At 38.7% G+C, this 21,125-nt stretch overlaps 1 protein-coding gene across 3 annotated transcripts in view; it reads left to right on the forward strand.

Moving 5' to 3' along the window:
* LOC149217027 (TOM1-like protein 4) overlaps positions 1-21,125 on the forward strand; it is a 273,886-nt gene that overhangs the window by 19,070 nt on the left and 233,691 nt on the right. For all 3 annotated transcript variants that reach the window (XM_089392923.1, XM_089392924.1, XM_089392925.1), the window contains exon 3: positions 16,556-16,634. In XM_089392923.1, the coding sequence (XP_089249049.1) occupies positions 16,556-16,634 (79 nt within the window). The remainder of the gene's footprint in view (positions 1-16,555; positions 16,635-21,125) is intronic.

Below are 21,125 nucleotides of genomic sequence, written 5' to 3' on the forward strand. Positions count from 1 at the left end.
AAAGTACATCTAATTTTTTGCATAGAACTTTCAAGTTTCTACAAAGAATTTTTAAATTTCTGCATAAAACTTTCAGATTTTAACAGCTAAGAGGCTTAGAAGATGTATAAACTCTAGACCGCATGCTCAAAAATACCAGTGCAGGAGAGAAGTCTTGAATCTGAAGGAGAACATAGGTATAATGGTGTTTTTTGGAGCAGAACTAGGGTTGACGTGTGCCCTAACCATACTTGCAAAACCTCAGTAAAAGTGCACAAACGCTGGGGACAAGAGGAGCAAAGAACAAGATATGTTTGTCTCCTTTTGTTGATGTTTTGCTAATGGATAGAAGGTCCAAGTATTGGACAGCTGTCTTGGCATCTAAAGGAGCAATTGGAGGGTTGACAATAAATGCCAAATCAACCCTAAGTACAGTCACTTGAGAAGGACTTTAAGGACTGTTAGAAGGGCGGAGAAAGTGAAGCCTAAGGGTTTGTCTCTTGAAGGAATAAGGGCAACCAATCAGGTTTATGAATAGGCCCTAAGTTGACTGTTGGAGAAGGAATTTTGATAGCGATAGTGGGCAACCTCCATGCCCTAAGTTTGTCTTCATGGAGCAATACAGGAAGACAATAGTGGGAAGAAGTCCCAAAGTGTTGTGTTCTTGAAGGACTAAGGAACAACAAGTGGGCAACTTAGCAGTTGTTCACAAACGGATTTGTGAACAACTTGCAAAAGTTGCTATGAGTAGACTCATTGATGGACTAATGATCAAATAGAGGGCAAACAGTTGGTGAGCCGTGTTCAATGACCTAAAGGAGCAGGATTCATTGATAGAGGCAGATTTGTGTTGTGTAGAAAATCCATGAAATTCTGCAACTGCTAATATGAACAATCCGAAAACTAGTTTCTTTTCATATAAACACAAAATTTCTTTACTTGTTTTGCAACAGAATGGGAACATAAATAAATACACAATCACACAATTCAACAACACAATTTTTCTAGGGAACCCAACTGGGAAAACCCTCTGTCTGTATGAGAATCTTATTAAAGAATACTGAGCAATAGATCTCTTACAATAAAACTTTGTTTCACTAGAAGCCAATATGGTTTTATCTGCTTGTCCTAAGCTTGAAACACCAACAAGACCCCTGATCTGCTTCCCTTATCCTTTGTGCACTCGTGGAGCCCTGTTTCGTAGTGCATTCCTCCTCAATCTATGCGCATAGGCTACTCCTATTAACTAGGAATTACCTCCTAATTCCTAACACAATTCCAAAGGGAAAATAACCTCTACCAATATATGCACAAGCTTCTCTTGCACACCCTTCCTCACAAAATCTCACATACACAAACTTGTGTTGTCTATTGCCTTGTCTCACCAACTTGTGCTCACAAAACAATGAATACAAATTGTTCCTTTCAACCTACTTATAAGCAATTCGATTTAGCTAATTTTGGCAAGTTATATTTTTGGAACTCAAACTAGTGATTGATGAGTTAACTAACTCATGCAACTCATCTTGCCTCAATTTAGAACTCGAGGCTCACTCTTTTGTCTTTTGCCAAAAATAATTCACATTAGAAGACACCAAACTGAGCCTTCCACTTCTGCATATCAGTTAAACTACTTCATGAATTGTCCTAACTTATAGAAACTCGCCCTAATTTTTAGGAATTTATCCTAAATTTTAAGAACTCATCCTAACTTTTAGGAACTCGTGCATGCGAAGGAAAACTGCTTCTTTGTCTCTTTGACTAAAGCACAAGGCAAAGAAGGACCTTTCTTGCTACTATTTTCAGCACTCCCTCTTAGCAAGGAAGGTGCTTTTGGAAGAACCTCGCCCACCTAGTTCTATCTCCAACACTACCACATTATCCGCTACTCCAGCTGCTCCCTCTGAACTAGAAGACTTCCCTACTTTCCTTTGTGGAACCTGATCTAAAGACTTGTTCTTTCCCACCATGCTCTGCGAGTCCATCACTTCAGTCATAAGTGCCATGTACCTTGTGTACCTCTGTGGCTGCTTCCCCTGGCTGAAAGTGATACCCACATATCCAACTCTCTCTTGATCTCCCTTAACCAAATCCTTGGGCTTTGCTCTTCACCATCTTGTTGGTCAACCTAACTACCAACTAGCTTACACCCAAACTGAGATACTGGAAGAGGCACCATCTTGAGAGCTCTATCCTGCTCTTTCTCAACCACCACTTCTCTACTTTGAGCTCTCCCTGCTTTGCTGCTCATGGTTGTATTTGTCTCTACTTGCAACTTGTAGATATTCTTCACCCTCACACATATCTGCTTCTTACATCCAAAAGCTAAGTGCTGGAGTGCACCTTATCTCTGCTGAAGATGATATCATATCCCTTGTCCTCAAGGCTAGCTACCGAAACAAGATTCTACCTCAATCCTGCAGCATAGAGAACTTCTCTAAGATGAAGAGGATTACCTGACTCCTTCTGAAAACCAACAATACCAACTCTTCTAGCTGCACACTGACCATCATCTCCTAGCTCAATTTGAAACTGCATGTCCTTCTCCTTCAAGTTGCTAAAACTCTTTTTGTTCCCGGTCATGTTGAAGGATGCTCCTGAATCAATATACCAAATATTATTGTCTGCTAAGCTTGCCATGCAAGCAATCAATGAGAAATCTTTGTTGAACTGGGCAGAAAATGCATCTAACTCGCTGATTCAGCGGCATGATCCTTACTGGATTCCTTCTTCCAATCTGGACACTTAGTAGCATAGTGCTCAAACTCATGTCATTGGAAGCACTTGATCTTGCTTAGATCCTTCTTCTCGCCCTTCTGACTAGACTTGATCTCTCCTTGGCCCTTCTTGCCCTTGGCTTTACTTACAAGAACAAAATTCTCCTCTTCAGGCTCAATCTTCGACCCCTTGCTACTACTTCCCTCGACAAGACTGAGGCTGACCTCCTCCTGAGTGAAATCACTCCACAGGGGTTCCCAATCTGGTAGCTTGTCTCGTTAAGTTATTCCTTGAATGAAAGTTCACCATTCCTTGGTGAACCTGTTTATAGCTGTCCGCACTAGCTCACTGTCATTAGGCTTCTCTCCTAGTTGCTAGCTCATCATGAACGTTTTGAACTCTAGTTAGATAGGAAGTTACGTTCTCACCCTTTTGCATCTCGATTACCCTCAATGTTTCCTTGAGAATCATTTTACAATTCTCAAAGGGATCTTGTTATAGCTTGACAACGCCATCCCACATTTCCTTTGCGGTATCTTTACTAGAAACATGTGGAACTATATGATCCTAGAGTCCATATAGGATCATCCTCTTGGCTTTGGCCATCTCCCTTTGGAATTGTTGTAATTGGTTTGGATTTGAAGGTTCTACTACTCCTTTCTCTGCATAATCCTTCAGTTCAAACTCGTCCAACAAGAATGACATTCGAACTTTCTAAACACCAAATTTCGAAGTGCCATCAAGTCTATCTTGATTTCTCAACCCTGTTGTGGCCATCTCTCAAATATTAAATCTGTGTGTTGGTCAATTCTGTTCATTGCTTTGATTCCATGTAGAAAATCCACAAAATTCTGCCACTGCTAATATGAACAATTTGAAAACTAGTTTCTTTTCATATAAACACAAAATTTCTGTCCTTATTTTGCAACGAAATAGGAACAAAAATAAATACACAATCACACAATTTTTTTAGGGAACCCAACTGGAAAACCCTCTGCTCGTATGAGAATCTTATTGAAGAATACTAAGCAATAGATCTCTTACAATACAACTTTGTTTCACTGGAAACAAAACTGGTTTTCTCTGCTTGTCCTAAGCTTGAAACGCCTGCAAGACCCCTAATCTGCTTCCCTTATTCTTTGCGCACTCCTAGAGCCCTATTTCCTAAAGCATTCCTCAATCTATGCGCATAGGCTGCTCCTATTAACTAGGAATTACCTCCTAATTCCTAGCACAATTCCCAAGGGAAAATAACCTCTACCAATCTATGTAGAAGCTTCTCTTGCACGCATTTCCTCTCACAAGCTCTCACACACAAAACTGTGCTCACTATTGCCTTGTCTCACCAACTCGTGCTCACAAAACAATGAATACAATTGTGCCTTTCGATCTCCTTATAAGCAATTCAAATTAGCTAATTTTGGCAAGTTCTATTTTTGGAACTCAAATTAGTGATTGATGAGTTAACTAACTCATGCAACTCGTCCTGCCTCAATTTAGAAGTTGAGGCTCACTCGTTTGTCTTTTCCCAAAAATAACTCGTACTAGAAGACACCAAACTGAGCCTTCCACTTCTGTATATCAGTCGAATTTCTTGATGAACTGTCCTAACTTGGAACTCGCCCTAATTTTTAGGAATTCATCCTAAATTTTAGGAACTCGTCCTAACTTTTAAGAACTTGTGCATGCTAAGGAAAATTGTTTCTTGGTCTCTTTGACTAAGGCACAAGCCAAAGAAGGACCTTTCTCACGACTATTTTCAACATGTTGCTACAAATTGGGATTAGAAGGACCAATAGATGTGTTCAGGGTAAGTGGACGAAGTGGCGCTGTGAACTGCACTACATTCGCTAGTAGGTCAATTGGTATCTTGTTCAGAGTAGATTGGTGGTCATAGTTGTTGACACCAAACCCTAGTTTGTATTCTTGTATTAGTGATTGTATGAGGGCCATGATCCTTGGCACAGGAGCCCTAGATAGTTGTATTATAGATTGATAATATAATGAAGTTGGGTTGTTGAAAAAATTGTAAAAAGTTGTTTATTGTGTGCGTGTTGATTTACTGCTGTGTTTATTCTGTCGTGCAAAATAGTTTGTTGTGGCATTTGAGTTGGTTGTGTTAGAGATTCTAAGACCCTAACCTAGATTCTCCAGTGTCGTGGAAAAACAATTTAGACAACATTAATCAATAGATTATTAATGTGGTTTTCTTAAGTTAAAACTTAGGAAACAACTCATAATACTTGTTCCTCTTGAACAAGGACCTAAAGAGGACTCTCTCTTGCATGCTAGACACAATGCCTATGCAAAAGACCTTCCGATTTTCAAACATCAATAGTAAACCAAAATCAAATAGTCTCAAATAAGGCATCTTTCTTTACCCTGTAAAAAGCTTATGAAACTTGACCAAAACTCCTCAAGTTATACACCCTTTTTCTCGCAAAGTCTATGTTGAAATATGTAACTAGGTTTGGTCTTCATAAATGTGTTTGAGTCACAATGAAATGTATTTATCAAAAGGATGAAGAAAATATTTATTATTATTATTATTATGACTTATTAAAGCATGGGTTTCATGCTTGGGTCATCATGTTTTAGGTCAAAGTCCCCATTGAGGACTTCTAGGATTTATTTCAAGTCATTAGAGTCATTGTCCATTAAAAGAGACCCTTCTTGGGCTTTTGAATGATGTAATTTTTTTTATATTGAGTCAAATATGCTATTTGCCCCCTCCACACCAAGTCGACCTCAAGGAGGTCAAGTCGGCTTCAAGAAGGACAATTTGACCTCACTGGAAGGCTATATATACAAGGCAGTTTGAATTCATTTGGAAGAATTTACTCTCTCTCATATAGTTCGATATCCAAAAGAAAGTGTTGGGAAGTGCGAAGTAAGAAAAGGAAGACAAAAGAAGTGTGAAATTGGAGAAAGAAGAAGAAAAGGGAAAAATCGAAATTTTGGGCTATCTCTCTCTCAGGTAGATTCCTCTAAGAGATCGAAGTCTCTCTTGTCAGGTTGAAGTTTCTATTGCTGTTACTGTTGCCAGTGGCTGGATCGAAGCTGCTACTACAAGTTGATGCTGCTAGGGCGAAGTTGCTATTGAAGGGTTATCATTTGCAAGATGGAAGAGAGGGTTGACTTGGTGTGGAGGAAGTCTTTGTCTAGGTCAAGATCTTGGATTATCTCGTAAAATTATTGAAGGAAGAATTGTTGACTAGGTTTTTCCTTAGATAGGGGTTTTGCCCTGGCAGAATGCCTACATCTTGTGTCTTGTCTTTTTGTGATCTTCATACACACATAAGTTGGTAATTGCTTGATGAAAGATAATGTAACAAAGAAGTAAGAGGAAGCCAACATAATTCACAAGTAATTATCAAGAAAGAGAAATCTAACCCTGATTCTACTAACATTGATTTCTCAACATGGTATCAGAGCTAAGGTTAAAGAAGATTGAAGATCACTTCGTTGGCTTGAAGGAAATGATTACTCCCTCTATGATAAGAATGGGATTCAATATTGCAGGAAGCTGTATCAAGAAGACCTTCTACTACTTATTCAACAAAGTCAAAAGTCAAGGGTTCTTGGCAGCACTTACAAGTTCACTTAATAATGATAATGCATGGATTATTGACAGTGAAGCATCTAGGCATATGACAGGGAAGATTAAACAACTTCACACTCTATCAAAGGAATCATCTTCTCATGTAGTGGAATTGGGAGACAACAAAAGCTATGTTATTAGAGGCCTGGAATCAACATCATTGAAGCTGGAGAATGGAGCTAAGGTGAAGAAGGAGGAAAAAGATAGTTTTAGGATCTATTGAAAGGAATCTAAGGAACCTCAAGAAGTTAATTAAGGGATCATATAGGGAGAGAAGCTTACTATCTTCAAGGACATTGTCTAACACAACAAAGGGAGAGAACAAATTAGAAGGAGCATCCAATTACAATGCTTGCAAGTTAGGATAGATCTCATCCTCGAAAAGAATAAAGTCTTGGATCTAGTAAAAGGAAAAGTAAAGAAGTCTACAAAGAAATAAAGAAGTCTAAAGGGCCAAGAAAGAAGGGACAGGGATCAAGCAAACTTTGCCAAAGAAGTTTCACCAAAGAAGAACATGATGGAAGGACCCGGAGTCAAAAGCCTATTTGCTAGGAATTCTCAGGGACTCTATTCATTGCATATCCTTCTACTCTAAGTACCCCTCAAGCTTGGAATAAGTATCTTATTACCTTTTCATTTTTTTAGTTTTCCTTACTTATCTAAGTTTGTTGGCATTAAATACTAATCACATTTATATTCATATTTTCCTTGTTTAGGAAAGACTTGTTGAATACTCAAGGAACATGGAAGAAGGTTTCACAAGACAAAGCATTGGAATTACAAGGTTTGTTAAGAAACAAAGGTATGTCTTAAACTATAAGTTTTTTCTCCCTTCACAATATTCATTCTTGATAAACTATTACTAACATCATTGTGTCTAGCTCTTTTGAATCATAAAGATTCTTGATTGGGTGATTCATCATTAGATAAATCTACCCTCCTCATATCTTTGGTTACTCTTGTGGAACCCTAAAAAGGTTCTTTGTAGAAATTCCAACTTAAGGGTATGTCGATGATGATGTATGAAACCCTAGCCTACTTAGGGTTATTGGTGAAGTCTAAGAGAATGCTATTCTTGATGTTTGAAGTTTTAATGATGTCATGTTTGGGGTTTTGGTATGGTAATGAAAACCCTAACTTGTTAGTGTTGAATGGTGATGTTTGAAATCCCAAACCTTGGAAGTATTGATAAATTAGGGTTTTCTATGTTTAGTATTGAAACCCTTGATTGTTAGGGTTCGATAGGGTGTATAAGCAAGACCCTTATTTTAGATAATGTCCTAGGAATGAAATTCTAGATATATGTGTGTTTGTCTGATCGAAACCTTAGTTTGATCAAGTTTGTTATATGTCTAACTTTAAATTGATATTTGTGTATGTGGGTTTAACTAACACATGTTATGATATGCTAGTGCATGGTGATGGAATCCTAGATATATGTGTTGACCTAATCGTTGATGGTCACCTAGGGTTCATAACTAAGCCCTAGTCAAAGTTTGATTCTCTAGGATGATAGTATTTGTGAATTCTAGGGTTTTGTAACTAGACCTTAGTAGAAGCTCAATTCTCTAATATGTGATGACTAGTGTGATAATCTGAGATTTATGAAAGATTGTTGAAATATGAAATTGAGCTATGATTGATGTTTGATTGTTGAAGCTTAATGGCTCATGTATGAAATCTAGGATCTTACACTAAATCCTAGTGAAAGTCTAACATATGATGATATGAGTTCTAAAGTTGTTAGATGCATTGTAGAACTATATTTGTTTGAAATGCTTCTAGGGTCTGCAATATATTGTAGTAAGGTATGTCATGCCTCTGGAAGAAATATTGAAGCCCTAGATATAATGAAGGTTGTTATCTTGACTGAGATGCTAGAAATCCTGATAATAGGGTTTATGACAAAACCCTAGCACGTAGTATGTGTTTCTTGTCTGTAAACCTAACTAAGTTTGGGTATTTGATGTCTAATCTCAAATGCTTCCATTATTATATGATTTTGATATGGTTAACTTCATGCTTCTATAGATTTGGTTGTACTTGCTATCTAAGTTGTGGAGGTACATAATCTTCAAGATGGTGAAAATGTTCATTTGATAAGCATGATGAAGAAAGTTATATGGATGATGATGGCCATGATAACTCTGATGGAAAGGATGAAAGCCATGAAAGATTGCCAATGTCATAGAAAAGAAGTTGATCTCCCTAAGTTAAGAAGGAGCTTGGGTATATTCCTTGTATATGAATGATTAGATCCTCCCTGGTTAAGAGGGAGTGATGGATATGGTTCTCTACTTCATGTGTCATGCACTAGACCAGGACTAACAACCGTAAGTCTTAGTGAAGGTCATGAGTAAGAGAAGGACACATCACTCTTGTCTTCATGGAAACAAGTCCTGAGTTGAGAGGGAGGACATACTATAGTCACGATGAATACCTTGAAGTAATTGGAGAACACATATTAAGGTGCTGCTAACAGAAGGAAACTTGATTTTGAAGTAGGAAAGGAATCTTGAATGATTGAGGAATCTTCTGTCAAGATTCATTTGAAAGTCTTACTGTGATAAATTGAGAAGCAACATCTAGTTGTCTGGAAGACCCCAGAGGTTTGTGTTTACTTATGTACATTTGAAAGTTTGTTACTGATTGGGGTTGTGTTTGTACAGGTAAATCTCTCTGAGTTTTGATAGCATGTTGGTTACACGAGAGAGGTTTGTTATCGATCTATTTGATCGGGAAGGTTTTTCTACCAATTGGAATAATCGAAAGTGTTAAGGCTTTGTGTGGAAGACACATTTCTTGGGAGGACATCTAGCCGACACTTTGTGTTGATGTCTAGATCCTGAAATAGAGAGGGTGGCATTGGTCTTAGAGCTTTGATCTCGGATAGGCACCTGGATCCCTGGGTTGATGGTTAGCAAGTAATCTTAATGGTACCTAGAATGGCTGGAAGCTTTAGTCCATCTTAGTCCCACTTGGATAGATTGCCCTGGTCAGGAATCTAGTCCATGGCATCGTGAGTGCCTAAACTGTCGGAGGACCTTGGATAGATTTCCCTGGTCAGGAATCTAGTCCATGGCATTGCGGTGCCTAAATTATTCACGGTTCATGTGTTTTGAGATCTTCCTTGTACTTGTTATTATGAATACCTCCCTAGTTATGAGGGAGTGTTGAAATATGTAACCGCGTTTGGTCTTCATAAATGTATTTGAGTCACAATGAAATAAATTTATCAAGAGGATGAAGAAAATATTTTTATTATTATTATTATGACTTATTAAAGCATGGGTTTCATGCTTGGGTCATCATGTTTTAGGTCAAAGTCCCCATTGAGGACTTCTAGGATTTATTCCGAGTCATTAGAGTCATTGTCCATTAAAAGAGACCCTTCTTGGGCTTTTGAATCATGTAAAAAGAATTAATATTGATTCAAATATGCTATTTGGCCCCTCCACAACAAGTCAGCCTCAAGGAGATCAAGTCGGCTTGAAGAAGGACAATTCGACCTCATTGGAAGGCTATATACACAAGGCAATTCAAATTCATTTGGAAGAATTCACTCTCTCTCGTATAGTTCGATATCCAGAAGAAAGTTCTGGGAAGTGCGAAGTAAGAAAAGGAAGACAAAAGAAGTGCGGAATTGGAGAAAGAAGAAAAGGGAAAATTTGAAATTTTGGGCTATCTCTCTCTCTCTCAGGTGGATTCCTCTAAGAGATCGAAGTCTATCTTGTTAGGTCGAAGTTTCTGTTGCTGCTAGTTGCTGGATCGAAGTTGCTACTGCAAGTTGATGCTGCTAGGTCGAAGTTGCTATTGCAAGTTGATGTTGCTAGGTCGAAGTTGCTATTGAAGGGTTATCATCTGCAAGAAGGAAGAGATGGCTGACTTGTTCTAGAGGAAGTCTTTGTTTAGGTCAAGAGTCTTGGATTATCTCATAAAACTATTGAAGGAAGAATTGTTGACTGGGTTTTCCCCTAAATAGGGGTTTTGCCTTGGTAGAGTGCCTACATCTCGTGTCTTTTGTTTTTGTGATCTTCATACACACATAATTTGGTAATTGCTTGATGAAAGAAATATAAAGCCAACATAATTCACAAGTAATTATCAAGAAAGAGAAATCTAACCCTAATCCTACTAGCATTGATTTCTCAACAGTCTAGTCACAGAAGCACCAACTCTCATTTGCATTGATTTCTTAAGTGAAAGTGGGTATATGAATACCCAACTCTATATAGGTTGCCCGTGGTTGAAATTCAAGTGAGAGTGGATTTATGAATACCCAACTCAATATAGGGTTGGTCATGGCTGGAAATGAATATGTCATTCATATTGTCAAACATATTAGGTGCTTTGAGTGAGGGGATAGATTATCCCCAACAGAAAATCTCCCATACAGAAATGTTAAACATAGCCAGTGCCATTAGATTTTCAGTGCAATAATCTATGTGGGAAAAGTTACACATGGTCTTGGCTTACCTATATATGACTCCCATCAACTTGGCATATCTGCCATCACTCGTACTTAGAGTGAAGCAAATGAAGAATAATTATATTTAATTTCGTTCCCACTGGGAATTATTATATTTTGATAATACATAATATATTGTGTATGTTGTTCCCTTTGGGAGTTATGATATCCTGGTGTGCCATAATTAGTGATATAAGGTAGATCTAGGACTGGCTTATGATCACCAATTTTAAGCCTAGAACTAAGGCTCATGATGATGCATTTTCAAATGCTGATATAAACTTTATCTTTTTACTAAATAAGTAGAATTATTTTATTTTACAAGCATGGAGATGGAGAAGTTTATTAATAGATGCAGTGTTGCATATCTCAGTAGAAGAGATAAAATCAATTTTATCTCTATTGGTGGATAAATCTTTTTGCAAGATCCTGAAATCATAGGCCATATGACATGTTTTATTTCATATGCAAAAGATATGGCTTTTCAACGTTTTTTAATACTTTTTTTGAAAAAAACTATGTATATTACATAAAAAAAATATGTACATCAGAAGAGCAATATCTACAAAAGCAAGGAAGAATGTATAATCAAGCTTTTCTTAGTGCTACCAAGACTAAAATCAAATCCAAAAAAAGCATAAGCATTCTGGTTCTTGGCATCCCTTATCAACAAATAACTTTTGCGAAGCAATTGAACCTCTTCTGCCAGGATCAACAAAGGAACAGTCAGCTCTTGTACTATTCTGTAAAGTACATTTAGAGTACATTTTCCAAAGAATAAATAGAACTGAAACCCTAATACAATACCATAAGCCCAAGAAGGCTGATAATACCAGGTGATTTGAATCTGCAAGAAAGGATGGAGCGATAGAGGCCGATGGAGAATGCTTTGGAAAATAGAGTGGATTTGGAGCTGAAGCTGACAGTAAAATTCTTGCATGAATTTGCAGTCTCACATAATATTCTTGAGGGATTCCTCCTTCCCACACACCAAACACCTATTGTCCATGAATCCTCTTTTGGCTAATTGACCCTTTGTTGAAAGCCCTTATGGATAATGAGTGAGGAAAAGACTTGGAGCTTAAGCCTTAAAGTAGATTTTGAGGGTCCGAACACTATGCAATCTTTCAATCCATCTCTTTTCAGGGTCCATTGAAGGCTATCTAGGGTTCTGTAGTACCCTTGTTGTTCATAATGTAATTCAATATTATTATTTGGTCTGGTGAGCCAAAACGATATTATGAGGCCGGCGTGCCCATGTAACGAAGTTAAATATATTGTGGGGCCAGCGTCCTTGGATATTTATACGTATGTAAAGGCTGTGAGGCCTTAGACCCTGGATTGTAATTAATGTAATAAAATATTATAATAATAAAATAAGATTGGCTGCAGAGCCCACTTCGTGGAAAGAGTATGGGGGGCTGCAACTCCAAACAAAAAGGCAATGTGTGTGTTCTTGCGGTGAAAAGTGCGCCTTGGGGCCCATGGGGCTCCAGTGAGTGCCACTTGGCTAGTTAGGGCCATGTAGTTATAAAAGGTTATGTTTGCCTGCAAATTCATTCATTCAGCCAAGGGATGGTGGGAGAGGGAATTAGTTAGTGAGTTCTGGGGTGGACTTTGAGACTCACTGACAACCAATGAGTCCTAAGGTTGGACTTTGGATTGGTTGAGGCGCGGTTATTAAGTTAATTGTTCCATTCTGATAGGTTTGGAACTGGAAATGGATGGTTCAATACCGAACCGACCTTTTTTCACTGAATTTCCGTACGACATCCCAAACACAATTTTTTTATAAACATGAACTTTTGAGTGGGGTAGCTTAATTTTCAAGCCTATGGCCCTAGTATTACTACACAATTCATGGTAATGTTAAATTCTTAAAGTAAAAGGATGCACATCTTTTTATGTAAATTTTTAACATTACCATGAAATGATTGAGGATGTTTGAGAGTGGTTCCAACCTCATTGGATTTCATATGGAGAAAGTAGAATTTTAGATCTCACTCAAAATCTAGCGGACCTAACAGTTTTTCAGGGTTTCAGGATTGAGAGGATTGCAACATTTCCATTGGGTTTTTTCATGTATGAGGGCATGGAACTAATATTTAATGAAGAGCATCAAGCCTTCTATGTACCTTGCTATTCGTGGCATTGGTTGTCGAACTCTATCATGACCCTACTAAAAATATATCCATCACTCAAACAAATTCTTGATTTGACATGCTACGTTTTATCTATCTTATTTTAATGCTTAGAGGGTGATATTGATGTCAAAGATCCCAATATAGATGATTTTGATGATAATAGGTATTTGTTGTAGCATGATTTTTTTTGGATGTTAGAGGCCATTGAGACCCTGTTTGTTGTTTTGAAGTTTCTAAGTTGACTTGATTAGAAACCCTTCATGCACTTTATCTGATTTATTCCTACCTACTTGTGATTTTTCTTAATAAGTTATTTACAATGTAAATACTGAAAATAAACACTAGTGTATGCTTAACATATTACAGATCAACAACTAAAAGAAACAGAAAAAAACACACCATATGACACCATTATTTTTGGACTAATGTCCCTAGAAAAACCCAATGTGGGAAAACCAGTGCAGCTATCTGAGGGTTTTCTTATTAAGCAATATCAGAGTACAATCTGGGTGCTGAAACTGGCCTACCCAACATAGAATTTCCTTGGCAGTAATAGCTCTTAGTTTCTGACAAATCTTCTGGCTGAAACCCCGGATAATCCTTCCGGTAGCTACTTAGCACAAATCTGCCCCAGAAACCTCAGCGTCAGCCTCTCTCTGGACTGCGTCAGCCCCTCTCTGTCTCACGTTGGCCCTGTGTCACCCTGGATGGGTCTGCGTCAGCCCTGGCATGCCCTATGTCAGCCCTCTGGCCCTCTGCGTCAGCAATGCTGGCCTCTCTAAGGCTCTACGCAGCTCCTGGCTGCCGCTGCGTGAGCCCTGGCTGACTCTGCGTCACTCTCCTTGGCTATTGCGTTGCTCTCTCGACATTATCTTCGCCTCTTTGTTTCTCTGTACTCAAATGCCCCTCAGCTGCATCTCCCGATCACTAATTCTATATCTTTTAGCAAACCCCGCTCTAGAGAATAGAATGACTGATCACTCTGGTGTATTCTACAAGTGACCCTCAAGCCTCCTCTTATACTTTTCTTGTTGACATATCAACGACCGAGATTAAGTCCCTAATCAATGACTAAGATTGGATCTGGCTTGATCCATGTCTTTTGGACCATTCTAACACATATTCATATTATTTTATTTTCCCTAAGTTTAAACTTAGGGACTCCATTAAAAATATTAATTATTTTAATATCTCATAATCTGTTTAGAATCTGCCCAAATCCTTTCTGGGTATTGGAGATCTCATGTGCCCCAACCTCTCCACGAAATTTTGTGGCTAGAGCACATCCGATGCTACCCGAAATCAACATGTTGATGTATTTTTGGTTCAGAGATGGATTGCACTCAATGCTATTTTGGTTATGTGCACCCTTCAATGCATGATGCTATGTAAATGATTTTTTTTTCTTATTTGTGTATAATTTATAAATGGTTTGGATTCACATGGATGCACATGAATATATACATTTTTCTTTAAAAATTGAATATTTTATGTGTTTTTGGTCTGTTTCTTTTATTGGTTCTGGTCGGTTCACAGTTCAATCACCAGTTTGGTTCCGATAACATTGAACGGAAATCACCATGTCTAAAATAACCCAATCCTTTCCTAAACAATTCATTTAGAAGTTTTTCAAAACCGCATATCCACTGGTTTGGCTAGGATTTTATTGAGAGACATTGAGCAACATTATGGGACACCACCCACTAATAGAATTGCTGGAAGCATTTTTCAGAATGAGTTTAATCAAGCCCTGGTTCAAATGGAGAGATCCTAAGTTCCTATAGTATTCGTTCTCCCTTAGACACCCTCCTGGTTGATTTGCAGCTATATGGTATCACCCGCTTATGGGGCTTGCCAATGTGGAACTGAACGTCAATCACCCTTGTTTCCACCTGATCAAGTTTTAGGAATATCACCATGTAAGATGTAATATTCCTAATTAGCCATGGCTAATTGGAATATTCGATTTTGTTCAATTTTTGCCTTCTATAGTTATTTGTAAATAAAAAAAGTGAGGAAGGGGGACATAACTCACTTTTAGAATAAAAGGTCACTTCCTAGGTAGCACAACATTGTGACTTAAAGGGGAGCCAAGGGGGCCAAAGGGGGACGCAGAAATGGAGCCCATGCAGACACATGGAGGAACTGCGCAGGAGGGAAGGAACACGTGGCAAGAGGGGAATCACGCAGGAAGAGGTGAGCCTTGGGATTGAGATGGGAAAGGCTATAAAAGAGAGAGAGACCCCCTCATTTGGATCATTTAGTTATGTGCATTTTGAGCTAGTCGTTTCGACTTCTGAGCACGCTGGCTGTTTAGCTAGTCTGCAACACTGTTTAGTGCATTGAGTGTCTCTGTTCGGAGATCTCACCCTTAGCCCCGGGGGACTTCGAGTGCCTGCTCGGGCAAGGTATTTCCATTGGCATTTTAGCAGTAGTTTATCAACATTTCAGCAACAGTTTCATCAGCTTTCTGGAGGACTGCGCAGCACTGAGAGAGGGACGCAGTTCTTTCTGGCAGTAGTGTTGGATTGGGGTTTTTGCAGGAGGATTTATGCTGGGTGATTGAGCAGGGGACCAACCCTTGCCTATTGGAGGATTTTTGGCAGAGTTTCAGGCAGAGTTTTGGAGGGGTTTCTTCAGTGGCAGCGCAGAGCATTGAGGAACTGCGCAGATCCCCAAGGGGGTGATTTTCGGGGGTCGGCTATTCCAGGAAAGCTTTCTGGGTTTTTCTGGGTTTCTTGAGTAGAGTCCGATTCCAGAGTTTCAGCTTTTTCTGAGGAGGGGAGCAGCCCCAAATCCTCGTTTGATTTCTAGCAGCAACAACAACACAACAGTTTCCCAGCAGCTTGGACGCAGATCAGAGAAGGGCCATTCCTTTGCTATTCTGAGTGTATTTCTTCACTTGCCTTGTGCAAGTAGAGGTGCCATCTTCCTGATCACCTTCTGTACTCGTCTTATTACTCAGTATAATAAAATGGCTTAGCATTCTCTCTGCATTTCTTGTGTATTTGCTTATGGTTTATTTGATATATATCGTATCGTTGCTATTTGTATCCCTTTGAGCATTCTCAGCTATTATACCACTTGTGTGTTTTTATTATACTCTTAGACAGAGTCTGGAAAGGGCCACGTAGCCTCCGGATCTTGTCCTCTTTTTAGAGGCGACATATCTGGTAAATGCCCTCCCGTCCATCTCTAGTTGGAGTTTGCTTGTGTTTGGGGTGTATTACATAAGAGGAACCTTCTAACTCAAGTGTGGCTGCTTTTTGATCATAAAAAGTGTCGTTGAGTTTTTAAACACCATGTCAGCTACTTGTGTATCCACAATTAATTTATGTCTTCACATTTACTTGGGTTGTTATATCTGGGTTCTGTGCTATCATAATTTAAAACAGATTTAGTAAAAAGTTAAAAACAGAATATTTATATTTTTATATTCTCTGCTTTAGCGTATTCATCTAAATCAATATTTTTATTGTTTAGCTTTTCCGGGTTGTTCTTTCCATGTTTTGATGATAAATATGGTATTCTTGGGAATACATCAGATAATCACATCTTCCAGTTGCATATAATAGATGCTATTTGTTGAAAGCTATATTATCACTGGTATATCTGTAGTTGGCTAATTTTGTCTTGATTGAACAGACAAGCAAAGGATGTCCTTAAAGCTGTTAAGAAACGCCTTTTGAACAAGAACCCAAAGGTCCAGACACTTACTCTTGTGGTGAGTATGAAGACATACAAGGAAATCATGTCTGCGAAGCATATGTCTGTCAGTCCCTGAAGTATTAGCATTTTTGCTTTGGATGAGAGAAAGGTACCGTTTCATATATTTAATGAAAGAATAAATTCAATTCTGTGAAACTTTACCCTAAATGTTTCAATATGAAGGTATGCACATTTTCAGTCAGGAATTTTATTTTGTTGTGATTTGGTGTTGCATTTTCTAGCAGGAATATGTGAAGCAAATAACTGCCCAAAATCAGCAATGTGTCCTCCTATCACCCCTTCCTTTCAAAATCAAACTGCTTTTTTCGTGGAGGTGTCTTGGAAGTCATTTTGAATATAGTTTGAATTTAGTATGTGTTCTCATCAGTAACTGGTTAATTATATGTTAGTTTGGAGTCTGGATTCTATCCAGACTTTTCATATTTGACTATTTTAATTTTTAGCAGTTTTATATGGATATTCAAAGGAGATTAGCAATTACAAAGCAAACTGATGACTTCAAATGTGCTCCTTTCAAAAAGGAGATGACAACAACTGCCAAGTATTTCGTTAGAAAGGCTTCCTAATCTTCACAATGAAATGGTTGAATTGTTGCTTTGTTCTCGCTCTAGCTCTTTGACCATCTTCAGTGTTACACTAGATGTGCGCTGGATAAGTTGGTAGCTGGAACATGCACTTGTGTGATACTGCTATTAAGGCTCTTGGAAAGGACAAGGATGGCAGTCAAATTTAACATTATACACGGTTTTGTGCTCTTTTGCTTTCTGTAGAACATAAAATGTACACAGATAACGTAGATGCAAAGAACCAAACTTTGCAGGTTAGAGAACTGCTTCTTGTGCATAGTTTGCAACAATGCATTGAAATCATGATGACATCATTAGAAAGAGATTTGCAATAATGCACACTTTCCGTGAAGAGGGTGGATTTTCCATTGTTATATTTCTAAGAAACTCCAATAACTCACTTTGACAAGGACGATGTCTTTATGCATATGCTTTATTTTGCTTGACACACCACCGAGGAAGCCAAATTCAAACTGCCAGCCAAGCAACTTTTAGAGCATTGGATTGACTGGTGCCAGTCTTTAAAGGCCCTTCTATATCCTTTGCTTTTATGAAAGATTTGTGTTAGTATACTAGACTATACAACTAACTCATGATTGTTGGAAAATCAGGAGACTTAGAGATTATATAGATTTTCCTTAACTTGATAATTACTTGTGAAGTGTGTTGTATTTTTATTATTTTGTTAGATCTAGTTCGTCAAGCAATTATAAAAAACAATGAAGATCACAACAAGACAAAGTACACAAGATATAGGCTCCAAGCCAAGGCAAAATCCTTCCAAGGGGAAATCCCAGAAAAATGCTTCTCTTCTTATAGAATCTATTCACAAAGAGACTTCCAAGATCCAAAAAACCAAAGCCGAAGATCCTCCCAAGCACCAAGTCAGCCCCCCAGCAAGATATTCTTCAAGGCAGCTTCCAAACTTCGACCAACTGCAACTTCGCTCCAGAATTTTGTTAATTTTTCATAAGGCTATATTGTTCTTTGCTTTGATAATTGCATTTCTTCATTAACACATTAATTTCACCCCATAACATCATAACATTATTCAGATTTACATCATTATTCATCATCATATGCAACTATGTAGAAAGAACAATATCATCATCATCAATGCAGCAAAACATAAATGAACAATAGAAGAAAAACATTCACACATAGAGACACTAGGATTGGTCGGAGACTAGAGAAAAACCCACTATGGGGAAAACCCTTGCAAATTCTTCTTCTTAGATTGTCATCAAATGATTCAACAAAAGAGAGTATAATGATCCATATCTTCATCTATGCAACTAACCAGCAAAACAACTACAACATCCATGAAATGAACCTAACAATGTATATACTTAGAAATTTGATTATGAAGTTTGTACTAAACTGTCACTGTTTGTAGTCAACTGCTAAACCCTGCAGTCACTAAGCGAAATCTTCGGAAGACTGAGATTTCATATTTAAGGTCCCGGTTGCACGGAGGAGGTGACATGCAAGCGACTATCGTTGTCCCAGTCGCTTCCTTAAGCCTGGCATGTGAACAACTAGGTCAAATCTGGACTACGAAAACCCTAAACCCCTGGTTGCATGGATGAAGGGTTGTTTGTGCGACTGGAAGGCTCCAGTCATACGGATGAGCTTCCGTGCGTGCAACTATAGTTGAATCCTTCCTGTTCTGTGCTTGCAACTGGGTCCCAAAACCCTAAATTAGAGATGCGAGCCTCAGACCCTACAATTTCACCTTAGAGCGAACCTGATCCTCCGTGGACGAGCCTCAGACCTGTGCGAGCCAAAAACAAGATAGAAGAGTGTCTCATCATTGTGTCTAAATGAGGTAGAGGACACTTGTATTTATAGCCTTTCAAGGTGGTCCACTTTGCTTTAGGGCCGACCTTATCAAATGTGCACATGTGGGCTTTTCTTCATAAGTACACTTTCCCTTATCCGATTTGAGTGATCTTTAGGTTGATTTTGGTCCTCTCGAAAAGAGGAATCTATGCAATCATTATCTCTATCAGGTGAGCTGTCCAAAGTGGAATTTGACCACAGTTGCATATTTTTAACACTCCCTCTCAACTAGGGAGAATTCCACCTACATCATGTCATGTGTATCCTGTCATCAAATCATATCCAATCTCAAGTATCTCATCATCTTGTATCATCACTAATCATCTCAATTCATCTCTTGCTCATTCCTGCTTATCTCTTGATTGTCCTTGCTCATATGTTGAATATTCTCGAATCTAGAAGAAGAATTTGTCATCGGAGGGGAGCTTAAGCTACCACCCTCTATTCATTGGGCTACTACTCGGAATCTCTGTTAATGGGTTACTACCCAGAAATATCGGCGGGGAGTCAGATCTACGACCCGCATCATCATCGGAGAGCATATCATCAAGGAGCACATCTCAACCTGGAACCACATCGGGGAGCTACTACTCAACCTAGAATCTCATGGGGGAGCTACTACTACGACCCCATATCAAGCAATAGGTGATATATGGGAGCTACTATTCAACCCATCCTATTGACTATTGATCTTCCCAACAATTACCCTCAATAGTCATGTGGTAGCACACTTGAATCATAATTCGAGCTTGGACGAGATACCCAACTTACCAAGAGGTAAGGATCACACGCCTCCAAGCCTTCTCAACCCATTGGCCAGACGGGGAGGGACAATCACAAGAAGCCCTGCTTGTGGGTATGATGCCAATTGAGGTATACTCTGCAAAGACCAAGATAGGGTGAGCTACTACTCCAACCATATGGGTAACAGATAGGGGTGATACCCTATTGTCCAGAGTTCCCTCAACCCCAGGAGCCCTCTATCTCAATTCCTCACCTTGGGAGCTCAGACAGGGGGGAAGAGCTGGCTCAATGTCCTCAATCAACGATGCTCTCATCATACTCATATCTGGTATCAGCTTGATCATCATGTAGCAATAGCAGCAATCTCCTATTCATGCAGGACATCAAATCAAATATCATATTAGAACATAAATAATCATATATATCACTAAAAGGATACCATATTCGTCCTCCCTCTCAAGGAGGCGCTAATGACAAGTTTGAGCTTGTTTCGTACAACAACACCGACTCAATATATGAAGGTATCTCAGTCCCAGCTATATGCGGGATTTTCTGTCAATCAGTTCCCACTTTTGTCATCATCATAATGTATCCATATCATATCCAGATCCTGCTCAGACGACTCTCCAAGGAGCTTCTTCATCCTGCCACATGGCTAGTCATGCTAGCAACATCGTACTCAACCTCGGTTGTGCTATGGACCTCTCATCCAAGATATCATGGTAGATCTCATACTAAGGCAACATCCAAATGTGTTCATCTCATCAATAACGATCCTAATCATCATCAATACACTCAAGTAGTCACATATCACAGGAGGATCGTCCCATGCAAGTAATTTTAAGGATGTTAGGCAACAACTCAATGTGAATGAAGCGGCTCAATCATGAATCAACTCAGGTTCTATGCACATCATGTATATATACGGATGGATGTTCAAAACGGAACATCAATGCTTCAATCAATTGTCGGTTGCCAAGTCAAGTTCAACAATATCTCTTCACAACTTCTTGAAATTCAATCAGTGTCCAAGGATTTGCATTTCCACTTTCCAATACTTCTTCAATAGCTTTGCAATATCGATTTTCTTTTCCTAACTTCAGAAATCAATACATCATGCTATGATTCAGTATTTCGAGCTTTAGAAGCCCTCTCCTTCTTACTTTGATCATCATTGGCTCATTTCCTGTCAAGAGTAGACCATTAGTATATAAAAACTAAATTCAAAATCAAAGTCATACCTTGGAACACTTCTGAAGTAGAGATTTGGATCAAAACATCTTCTTCTTGGCTGTTAGGATATTCCGACACAGGAAATAGTTAAGTATAACTTG

This window comes from Pinus tabuliformis, chromosome 1_1 (assembly GCF_031772625.1).
Source record: "Pinus tabuliformis cultivar Carrire ecotype Pingquan chromosome 1_1, CPIR1, whole genome shotgun sequence".
Lineage (NCBI taxonomy): Eukaryota > Viridiplantae > Streptophyta > Pinopsida > Pinales > Pinaceae > Pinus > Pinus tabuliformis.